Source organism: Zootoca vivipara, chromosome 9 (genome assembly GCF_963506605.1).
Source record: "Zootoca vivipara chromosome 9, rZooViv1.1, whole genome shotgun sequence".
Taxonomy (NCBI): Eukaryota; Metazoa; Chordata; class Lepidosauria; order Squamata; family Lacertidae; genus Zootoca; species Zootoca vivipara.
The window spans coordinates 12,650,316-12,662,487 of record NC_083284.1 but is presented as its reverse complement, the minus strand read 5'-3'; the positions used below and the strand labels follow the sequence as shown (position 1 = coordinate 12,662,487).

At 48.0% G+C, this 12,172-nt stretch overlaps 1 protein-coding gene across 1 annotated transcript in view; it reads left to right on the top strand.

Annotated features, from left to right (window-relative positions):
- PRKG2 (protein kinase cGMP-dependent 2) overlaps nt 1–12,172 on the top strand; it is a 73,012-nt gene that overhangs the window by 39,379 nt on the left and 21,461 nt on the right. The window contains exons 7-9 of the mRNA XM_035112345.2: nt 578–655; nt 10,240–10,334; nt 11,802–11,870. Of these exons, the coding sequence (XP_034968236.2) occupies nt 578–655; nt 10,240–10,334; nt 11,802–11,870 (242 nt within the window). The remainder of the gene's footprint in view (nt 1–577; nt 656–10,239; nt 10,335–11,801; nt 11,871–12,172) is intronic.

The following is a 12,172-nucleotide window of genomic DNA, read 5'->3' as shown; positions in this document are numbered from 1 at the left end:
CCTGTTGCTCGGTCCCAGCTCCAGCCTACCTAGCAGTTTGAAAGCACATCAAAGTGCAAGTAGATAAATAGGTACCGCTCCGGCGGGAAGGTAAACGGCGTTTCCATCTGCTGCTCTGGTTTGCCAGAAGTGGCTTTGTCATGCTGGCCACATGACCTGGAAGCTGTACGCCGGCTCCCTCGGCCAGTAAAGCGAGATGAGCGCCGTAACCCCAGAGTGGTCCGCAACTGGACCTAATGGTCAGGGGTCCCTTTACCTCTACCTGCTCAGAAGCATTCTGCTGCCCAGTTGCAGGAAATCTGCAAGGAAGGTTGTAGTTATGTAACACTGGGATCATCCCTGCTTGAAAGGTATATACCCCAATCCACCTGTGTCTTAAGCAGACTGAATAATTCGACCTTTTTATCTGGCTCCGAACTGTGGGGATCGGTACGAATTTAAATAATTGTCTATATTAAAACCGACACGCTTGACAATGTTCTGTAAAATGCTGGTGGTTTTTTCCCCTTTCGCCCCCTGGAAGGCTCTGAATGGGTTGCTACATCCTCTTATAATCTGCATTATTTCTGCCCCCTAGGAATACTATGACAAAGGTGATTATGTTATTCGGGAGGGAGAGGAAGGAAACACCTTCTTCGTTATATCCAAAGGGAAGGTAAGTTGCCACTGAAAATGCACAGGTATATTTGCCAAAGGGTAGGAACATGAAAGTTTGTTTGGTTGCAATCACAACAGATGACTGTTCTGCCTCTTCCAAGGACGTGAGCGATACTGAAATGAAGGTCACAGTTAGGGGCGGAGGAGAATTTGGTTTAATCTTCCTTTTTAAGCCAACCAATCAAATTTGCAGCTTGTGGACCAATAACACACAGATTTTTAACATAATTATCCTCTGTATTTCTGTGAATTCTATGACACACTTTTCTGCTCAAATTGTCTACCAAAGAACATAAAAATGTGTGTTTTAAGTTGAAATAGTTCTAGAAATGAATTACTTAAAATATGCTCGGGCAGCGCATGCACATCATACCACGCATGCACATCATACCAAACCTGGAAATGACCCCAAAAGTCACAAAAAAAATCACAAAAAGGGGTGGAACAGGGCAGAATGCGGTGGGGTGGGATGAGGCAGGAACAGGGCATTTTAAGGCTTTTCCCATGGTGTTTCAAAGATATGCAATTTCACCTAGGTGCAGTGCCTTGGAACATAACCCCCCCCCCACACACACACACAAATTGGTAGTTGCCTGTATTTAAAATACATATATTAAATATACATGTATAAAATATGTATTTAAATATGTATGTTGTGGTAAAATATGCATTTGCATGCCTTTTGTTAAGGGCTATGTATGGAGCTCCCCTTGAATATGAATCAGACACTTCAATTGGTCCAAAATTTAGCAGCCAGAATATTGGCTGGGGCTCCATTTAGATATCACAGAACCCTAGTTTTAAAACAGCTCCACTGTTGCCAGTTCGTTTCTGACCCAATTTAAGGTCAGAAAGATATCTGAAAGATCCCCTCCTCTGCTCCTTAGACCTTATTGGGTGCCGAGATCAGCAGAGGAGGCCCTCTTGGTAGTTTCTCCACCCCCAGAGACTTGGGGGGGTTGCCCAGGAAAAGGTCTTCTTGGTGGTGGCCCCTAAGCTGTGGAACTCCTTCCCCACAGAGGTGTATCCGGCACCTTCATTGTACAGCTTCCAGCTAATGATGAAGATGCACCTCTTTACCCTGGTTTTTGACGCTTGAGGGGTATATTTTAGGACCCACTTTATTTGGGGAGTTGCAAGTTATTTTAAACTGTTTTTAATATTGTGTTGCAATATTGTAACCCACCCTGGGACCTTGGGGTGTAGGGTGGGTAATCAATAAAAACCCACAAGTGCTGGATAGCAAAGTGAAAATCCAACTGTAGGTGCCCAAGAGCCTAGGGCTTGCCGATCAGAAGGTCGGCGGTTCGAATCCCCACGACGGGGTGAGCTCCCGTTTCTCAATCCCAGCTCCTGCCAACCTAACAGTTCAAAAGCACAAAGTGCAAGTAGATAAATAGGTACCGCTCCGGTGCGAAGGTAAACGGCGTTTCCGTGCGCTGCGCTGGTTCACCAGATGCGGCTTAGTCATGCTGGCCACATGACCCGGAAGCTGTATGCCAGCTCCCTTGGCCAGTAAAGTGAGATGAGCACCGCAACCCCAGAGTCGTCCGCGACTGGACCTAATGGTCAGGGGTCCCTTTACCTTTACCTTTAAGATAACTCTGGAGCCCAGCCAAAGCCTCGAAAAACAGAACAAAACATTTCCTTTTTTTATGGAGAGGGGGAAGGGACTTAATCAAAAAACATTTATGTGTTAACTATTGGGGAATGAGCAGCTCAGCTGTCGTGCTGGAATAGACGCAGATGGCGCATTACCAGTTGGCAAGTGCCAGGGATAAACACGTCTGCAGCTCGCTCAGAGAAAGCAAGCAAATGCGTGCTGGCAGGAATCGGTCCGTGTTGGGCACATCTCAGGCGATTTGCTTATTGAATCTGGGAGCTGGCAGATCTGGGAACGGTTTGGGCTTTTTGCAAGATATTTTATTGTGTTGTGTTTGGTGGATTCCAATCTACAATCAAATGCTGTTGTTGTTGTTTTTTAAAGGGGGGTCTAGGGAACCTGTGCCATTTCAGGTGCTGATGAAATCTTTTCAGCCTCAGTCAGCATGGGTGATGGGAGAGGGTTGGTGAGACTTTTAACAGTGTGAGCGCCGGCGCCTACGATTTCTAGCGTCTGTGCAGATACAATTTCCAGCGTCTGCATCTGCGCAGACTTGATTTCCGGCATCTGCACATGCGCAGGCGCGATTTCCAGCACTGTGAAAGCGAGTCCCTGTGCCGGTTTAGTGCAGCGTGTGGGGACTCGCCGAGCGGGCGGCTCGGTTCGGGGGCGGCTTGTGGGATGGTAAAACAACCCCCGTGGGCCGCTTGTGGCCCATGGGCCTTAGGTTGCCAACCCCTGCTCTATATAGCTCACAAGCAGGGCATGAATAGCTGCTTAGCCATCATGACTAGTAGATATCAAGAGATAGATCTTCCTTTATTTTTCTCATCGTCTTTTAAAGCCGCCTTTCACAGTGGACAGCACAGTATTCTGTGCCAGCAAATCCAATCTATTTGCCTATGCAGGCAGTTTAGAGTAGACCCCCCACAATGGTCGATTGAAGTCTGTTTTTAATTTCCTTTTCCTTTTCCTTTACATTTTTCTTTTAACTTGTTATGATTTTATTGTCTGGTTTTATGTTGCTGCAAACCACTGTGGTATACTTTCATGATACAGCGGTATATAAATATTTTTATGCCGTATGTAAAACATACGTATGTAAACGAAGAAGTCTGAAACCAAGCAGGCTTTCCTTTTAAGAAAACTGCTCCAAATGCTTAACATTTTTAGGTCACCTGGCTCTGTGATAACTTATTCTTTTTTAAAAAATGAGGCAAAATCAAACACTCAGCCTGTTAATAATGCATATGGCGTGTTTCTCCGAAAATAAGACATACCCCGAAAATAAGCCATACTCCGAAAATAAGCCATAGTGATAGGCAGTTTAACCTTGTAGGTTAACTGTACCATACTTAATTTTTTTAAAAAGAAGACATCCCCTGAAAATAAGCCACCATGTTTTTGTTTTTTTTTTGAAATAAATATAAGACGGTGTCTTATTTTTGGAGAAACACGGTAGCAGTCCTGCAAAGGCTGACTGTCTGAATATGCAGACAAATGAGCTGGTCAAGTGGGAAGTTGAGGTAGAAAAACGCATTAAAGGTTGCAGAATCCAATATACCGTGTTTCTCATATTATAAGACATGTCTTATATTTATTTTTTCCTCAAAAAAAACACACTATGGCTTATTTTCAAGGGATGTCTTATTTTTTTCCTCCTCCTCCTGCCGCGGCTGGCATTGCTGCTGCGCCTATCACTATGTCTTATTTTCGGGGTATGGCTTATATTCCCTGAATGCTTAAAAATCCTGCTATGGCTTATTTTATGGGTATGTCTTAAAATATGAGAAACAGGGTAGTTATATGTTTTGCAATATATAGTTGTAATACATAATTACGACGTAACAACAGTAGTCATAAACAATAAACAAAACATCAGGAAGTGCACATAAATCATAATAATATCTAAATTACAGATACCAAAAATTAATAGCAATAACAGCAACAACCCCGACCCGACAAAGAACTCTAAACAATAGCCCAGCTCAATTATGGTTGTTCTTGTTGGGTGATAAATTGTATGGGTGATGAAACAACTGTGGCCACATTCATACCACATATTTAAAGCACAATAGCAGCACTTGGCTTCCCTCCCAAAATCTGGGAGCTTTAGTTTGTTAAGGGTGCTGAGAGTTGCTAAGAGAGCCCTGTTTCCCTCACAGAACTTCAGTTCCCAAAGTGGTTTAACTCTCATACCTTGCTTCACAAGGAGTTCTGGGAATTGTAGCTCTGTGAGGAGAATAGAGGTCTCCTAACCATACCTGCCAAGTCCTGGACTGCAAAATCCGGGATCGGCAGCCGCATGACACCAGAAGTTGCGTAGACGCAACTTCCGGTGTCGCTTTGCCCATCTATGGGCACCAAAAATGGCCGGCGCCGGCAACGGAAGTCGCGTCTACGCATGTCCGGAAGTGCGTAGACGCATCTATGTGTTGTGACGTGGGGTTTGTGATTTCAGCTCTCTTCACATAACATGCTGGAGACAGTTCTCTAGTAACAGCTCTTTATTAAAGTGAACAAGACTGAAGACTGAGGAGAGGAAAGCTACATTTATAGGGACAGGGGACTAGCTAGGAAGGGATACATTTTGGAGGGAACAATATCAGGCAATCACAGTGCTGCCTTTTGGAGGGAACCAGTAAGACAGAGGATCCAAATACAGCAGCTTAAATGAACCAATAGTAGCTGTACCCTCTGGAACCAAAAGGCAGTTACTTTATCCTAATGCAAATACAGACAATAATAATACAGATATAAAATCCTTTGACTCAATACACAACACCCCTCCCCCCCTAGTGAGCACAGCAGACGTAATCCCTCAGGTACTGTGGGGTCCTACAACTTCTACCTGATCTCCTGACAACAGGTGTTGCAGGTTCTGGATTGGGTGTTACCTGTGGTGGAGGGGCTGCTATAGGGGTTTCATCAGGAACAGATGGAGTCCCAGACATCTCAGGGTCCCCGACCTGTACCTCGTCATCCTGAGGACTAGCAGACCCTGGTTCATTTGCTGAAGCCCCTGGTGACTGCACCTCTGGGCCATCTTCACTCTGGTCTCGCAGCTGTGCGTCATTAGCCAGGGATGAATTATCTGACTCCTCCCTGCTGAGCGCCCGGCGCCTCAGCTGATCTATATGTCTCTTCCAAACTTGCCCATTTTCCAAGGTCACATAATAGGACACAGGTCCACTAGCCCGGGTGATCACACCGGCCACCCACCGCGGACCTCGTGAATAGTTCCTCACCCAGACCAGATCTTCAGGGGCGAGATACCTTGTTGTGTCAGTCTCAGCCTGGGGGGTTGCTCTTGAATTACGGTTTGGCATTTTATCTGGGTGGACATAATCCAGCACCGTTACCAGTCTTCTACCTAAGAGCAGCTCGGCTGGCGACTTGCCCGTCGCAGTACACGGTGTCGCATGCTGCAAAAATAACATTCGCGCAATGCGAGCCGACCAGTTACCCTCCATTAAGCGCGCAATGGATTCTTTGGCTGTTCTTACCATGCGCTCAGCCTGCCCATTGGAGGATGGGTGAAGGGCGCGGATGTGACCCCTCTTATAAAGTTATCAGCCAAGAATGCCCTGAATTATTGGGATACAAAAGCTGCCCCATTATCTGATACAATGGTCTCAGGTAACCCGTGGGTAGCAAACAGCTGCCTCAACACCTTGATTACGGCAGCTGATGCCATGCTAGGGACCATCGCCACTTCTAACCATTTGGAATATGCATCAACGATAACCAAAAAGACCTTCCCTTGGAATGGCCCAGCAAAATCTATGTGCAGCCGGCTCCAGGGAGTCCTGGACTGCTCCCACCAGTGGACTGGTGCTCTGGCCACTTCTGGCCGCACCTCTTGGCATGCCTTGCATGTTCGTACCCATTGTTCTATGTTCTGGTCCATTCCAGGCCACCACACATAACATCGGGCTAGCGACTTCATCCTGACCATTCCCGGGTGTCCCATGTGAAGCGTCTCAAGAACCCTGTTTCTCAGTGGTGCTGGGATGATCACCCTATCTCCCCATAGGAGACAACCCTTATGCATGGACAATTCGTGCTGCCTTGTCGCATAAGGCCTGAATTTTTCTTCATGCGGACCACCTGGCCACCCCCTCCCCACCCAAGTGAGCACACGGGAGAGAACAGCATCTTTCCTAGTTTTCTCAGCTATATCCGTAGCTGTTACAGGAGCCCCCGGAAGTGTTTCTAGCATCATAATGTGCTCCGCCGGAGCAGGATCCTCATTGCTCCCGCCAGGAAGGGGCAATCGACTCAGCGCATCAGCATGGCACAACTGTTTCCCTGGCACATGGGTCAAGGTGTACTGGAACCCATTCAGGAATATTGACCAACGCAACATTCTGGGGGAGAGAATTTGTGGCGTTTGTTTGTTTGGGTTGAACAACCCTAACAGTGGTTTGTGGTCCGTTTCAATGGAGAAATGGCGACCGTACAAATAATCATAGAACCTTTTGATTCCGGACACAATAGCCAGTGCCTCTTTATCAATTTGAGCATAGTTGCGCTCTGTGGGCGACAACGTACGGGAATAGAAAGAGATGGGCTTTTCCGACCCATCCGGTTCCCTATGACTCAGCACAGCCCCCAGACCGTATTGAGAGGCATCACATGCCAGGACCAGCGGCTTTGACTCATCATAATGAGCAAGGACGCTCCTGCTACTCAGCATTCCTCGCAAGGAGTCAAAAGCCTTCTGCTGCTCCCGCCCCCATCGCCACACATTCTTTTTCTGCAATAGTCTATGTAATGGTTCAGCTACCGAAGCTTTCTGGGGTAAGAACGAATGATAAAAGTTAATAAGTCCCAGGAATGACTGCAACTCCGTCTTGTTCTGTGGTTGTGGTGCCTCGATGATGGCCTTAATCTTAGCATCTGTGGAGTGGATGCCTGATGCATCAATTTTAAACCCCAAGAAATCCACAGTTGGCACCCCAAAACTGCATTTTTCTTTTTTCAGTTGCAACCCCACCTCCTTGAACTTGAGCAACACTGCACGGACACGCGCAACCAGTTCCTGTGGGTCTTTTCCAGCAATCAAAACGTCATCAAAAAATGGCAAGACCCCCGGCAGACCTCTTAACAGGCGTTCCATGAGCCCTTGAAAAATCCCTGGGGCCACACAAACTCCGAACTGTAATCTGTTAACTCTGAACGCCCCTTTATGTGTGACAATAGTCTGTGCTTCCGCTGATTGTGGGGTTACTGGCAGCTGTTGGTAAGCTTGTGCCAGGTCAATTTTGGCGAACACCTTGCCCCCAGCCAGTTTAGCCAACAGATGTGATACGACTGGAATGGGGTATGAGTTTCCCCTGAGTGCCTTATTGATAGTACATTTGTAATCTGCACATATCCTGACTTCCCCATTTGCTTTAAGGGGCGTGACAATTGGAGTCTCCCACTTAGCAGAGTCCACGGGTGAGAGAACTCCCTGCTTGACCAATTTATCCAGCTCTGCCTCGATCTTGGGTTGCAGTGCAAATGGCACTCGCCTTGGTTTGAGTCGGATTGGAGCCACCCCGGGGTCCAACTCGAAGTCAACTGGGGGCCCTTTATAACAACCCAGTTTTCCATTAAAGAGACCAGCAAATTCCTTGCATAATACCTCATTCATCTCAGGGCAGGTTTGGATTGAATTAAGCCCTGAGATACTCAGTCCCAGGGCAGGGAACCAGTCAGTGCCCAGGAGACTGGGGCGACTGCCCTTCGCAATCACCAGTTTGAGTACAGCCTGTTTGTCCCGGAACTGTACTCTCACGGCACACATTCCCATAACGTGGATGCGGCCTGCTGAGTACGACTGCAAGGTTGCCGGAAAGGGCTCCAGAGGGGGCAACTTACCCCTGGGGAAGAATGTCTTCGCGGTCTGGTCCGACACGATGGTGAATGCGGATCCGGAGTCCACCTCCATGTCGCACTGCTGACCCTCAATCTTCATCTTGACGTGTGCCTTGCCTTGCGCTGGAAACTGCACGGCCCTCCCATTGATCTCCGTTACGTAGTGGCAGTCCTTTAGAAAACGAGTTGCTGTGGGCGGTCTGCGATGCTCCAGTCTAGGTGCTCCTGTCGCTCCCGACGCCGCCGATCTACAGACCCTGGCGATGTGACCCGTCTTTCCGCACGTCCGGCAGATAGCATCCCTGAAACGACAACTCTTCCTTTCATGGTTTCCGCCACAACCTGGGCAACTGCCTCGGCGATCTCTGTGCACTGTGCAGGCCTGACGCACCGACTCGACCCCACGGACTGGGCTCTGGCTCGGAGTAGCCTCTAGCTCGTCCATGGCATGCGCAACTTCTATCTGTGGCTTAGTGGCCTTGCGACTGGCATCAAGCTCCTCTCTTTCATAATTCTCCGTGGCGGTGGCCTCTTTCAAGGCTGAAGCAAGGGTAACCTCTTCTTTAGCCACGATGCGTCTTCTGGCTTTCTTGCTGCTCAGACCACCAATAAACCGATCCAGGAGAGTCTCTTCCAGATTTTGGAAGCCGCAGTGCTGAGCGAGCTTCCGGAGTTCAGCCAGAAATGTGGATACAGACTCCCCAGCACGCTGCTGCCTCTTATGGAACTCCATCCGCCGGGCCATCTTGGTCTCAGTAGGCGCCAAGTGGCTTGTTAGGCAGGCAAGAATATCTTTGAGAGATGTCTCACTCAGCTTCGCTGGAGCAAGTAATGCCTTGGCCAGCTTGAAAGTCTCGGGCCCACAGTAGCTCAGGAATGTGGCCCTTCTTTTGCTGGCATCGGTGATCCCTTGAGCCACTGCAAAGAACTCGAAGCGTTCGACGTAGTCTTCCCATGTGTGGGGCTCTGATGGCTGGAAGGGCTCCAATACCCTTGGACTCTCCATTGTCCTAGCGGGCAGGGTCGTCTTCTCAGCTGGCCAGTGAGTCTTGTTCTCAGCTGCAATCCGGACTCTGAGGCAGGGCTGTGTTTAACCGCTCCTCAGCATTCCGGATCCCATCCTCGTCGCCAGTTGTTGTGACGTGGGGTTTGTGATTTCAGCTCTCTTCACATAACATGCTGGAGACAGTTCTCTAGTAACAGCTCTTTATTAAAGTGAACAAGACTGAAGACTGAGGAAAGGAAAGCTACATTTATAGGGACAGGGGACTAGCTAGGAAGGGATACATTTTGGAGGGAACAATATCAGGCAATCACAGTGCTGCCTTTTGGAGGGAACCAGTAAGACAGAGGATCCAAATACAGCAGCTTAAATGAACCAATAGTAGCTGTACCCTCTGGAACCAAAAGGCAGTTACTTTATCCTAATGCAAATACAGACAATAATAATACAGATATAAAATCCTTTGACTCAATACACAACACTATGGGCACCAAAAATGGCCAGCAACGGAAGCCATGTCTACGCATGTCCAGAAGTGCGTAGACACAACTGCCAGTGTCGCTTTGCCCATCTATGGGCACCGAAAATGGTCAACGCCGGCAACGGAAGTCGCGTCTACGCATGTCCAGAAGTGCGTAGACGCAACATCCGGTGTCGCTTTGTCCATCTAAGGGCAATGAAAATGGCCGGCGCCAGCGCCATAAGTCGCATCTATGCACTTCCGGACATGCGCAGATGCGACTTCTGTTGCCAGCGCCGGCCATTTTTTGTGCCCATAGATGGGCAAAGCAGCAAAAAAGAAGAAGAAGAAGAAAAAAGCCGCCGACAGGAGCGAAATAAGGGAGAATAACGGGAGAGGAACCGATATGGGGGACCACCGGGAATCGGTACAAAAAAAAAATGGGGGTTTCCCGGGAGATATGGAGTACTTGGCAGCTATGCTCCTAAGAACTTTCCGCACCCTGAACAAACTACAACTCCCAGGATTCTTTGGGGGAAGCCTCGACTGTGCTCCCAAGGCGATTTAAATGTATGGTGTGAACGTGGCCTTGGTATCATTGTATGTGTGTTTGACAAGTGATTGTGTAACATGTAGTCCTCCAAATCCTAGGTTAAGGTTACCCAAACTGCAGAAGGTCAGACACAGTCTCAGCTCATTAAAACGCTGCAGAAAGGAGATTACTTCGGGGAAAAGGCCCTGATCAGGTGAGTTGGAAATTGCTTTTAAAAATCGCTAGCATTCACATTTGCTTCTAGAAATGTTTATAAAGTGGGATGGCTGAGGAGTTCAGGAGCAGGACTTGGGAATATGAGTCTTGGGCACAATCCTAAGGGGGAAATTGACTAACCACTTTGCCATAAAAATAATGAATATTTAACAAGAACTACCAACAAAAGAAGACAGGCAGATGAAAATGATGGACTTTGCGGAACTGGCGAAGCTGACGGGAAAAATGCGAAACAAGCATGATCAAGTATTCCAAAAAGGCTGGAGTAAATTTATACAATATTTGAAAGATCATTGTAAGCAGTTGACAACACTGCTTACAGTGTTGGGTTGTATGAAGTAGGGTTGTATGAAGACTTGTAATGAGAAACTTTTTACCTTTCTATATTTATTTAAACTGCGAGGTATTTTGTACCGAGTTATATTAGAACTGGAAAATATATAAAATGCTGTGATATAAAGGTTAGTTTTGAAAGCCAAGAGGCAGGAGGGAACGAAGTTGACAGGCTCTAAAGAGCCAAAGAAGTAAAGTGGATAATAATGATGTGATTATATATGTTTAAATGGAAAATTAATAAAAAATATTAAAAAATAAAAATAATATTTGTGCTGCCCATTTCCCCCACTGATTTATTCGCCCACAAGTTGCAGCCTGAGTCTCTTCCGTTTCAGTTGTATTTAAGTGTTCTGCTGTGATTTGAATTCTTCCCCCTACAATGAAGTGGTATATAAACTTTTATCAAATGAATGATGTTTTAGCTTCCACTATGATCCATGACGGGAGGGTGGGGGGGGGACAGATGAGCAGTGGCACCCCCCCCCCACTGGTGCTGTGTTCACTGGGACAGGGGTCAGGGCTGTCTTAAGCATATGTGGTGCCGGGGTGCAAAGATCCACCCCCCCACAGGTTGCCCAGTCCCAGGCACGCAGGAGGGCGGAGTCGGCCAGCCACCTCAGCGTCTCACTGGCTCGGTCGCCCCCGAACTCACAGCACAGAGCTGCCCACAGCTGAAGAGCCCACCACGGTGTTCCAACTGATGGGCGGGCTCTTCCCCAGACTCAACTCTCGGGCTCTGGACTCTCGGCCTGGCGCCCCTGAGAGCCCGGCACCTGGGTGCCCTGCACCCCTAGCACCTATGGGTAAGACGGCCCTGATGGGTAGAGCAAGGCATCTGTGAGGTTGCAGAAGTTTGGGTTGGTGCCGTTGGTCTCCTGCAGGCTGCCATTGCCAGCCCAGGATTCCCATAACCTTGCTACCACTGCACCTCATCCCTTTCCTATTGAGCTCAGCACCTCTGGGGTATCTGTTGTGCTGTTCCGTCCTCCTCATGCTCCACTTCTGCCAATTGTACTCAAGCTGACATCTAATAAGCCACTTCTTAATATCTCTGTATTGGACAGAACAATTTAATCAGTGTAATGCCTTGATATATTTCTGTTTGCAGTGATGACGTTAGGTCTGCTAATATAATTGCCGACGAAAACGACGTGGAGTGCCTTGTCATAGACAGAGAGTAAGTAGCATCTTTGTGACTTTGTGCTCCCCACAGTCAAACAACTCTTAGCATTAGAAAGTTCTTCATAATGTTTAGGCAGAATCTTCCTTTCTTGTCATATGAATCTATAGCTTCATGTCCTACCCTCTGGAGCATGGGCAGGCAAACTAAGGCCCACAGGCTGGATCAGGCCCAATTGCCTTCTGGATCCGACCCGTGGACAGTCCAGGAATCGCAAGCGCACACGTTCTTTCCCTCTCCCTCACAGGGCGGTGGCGGCGCCAGCGCCTCCACCCTCCCTCCTCCTGGCTGCTCCCCGC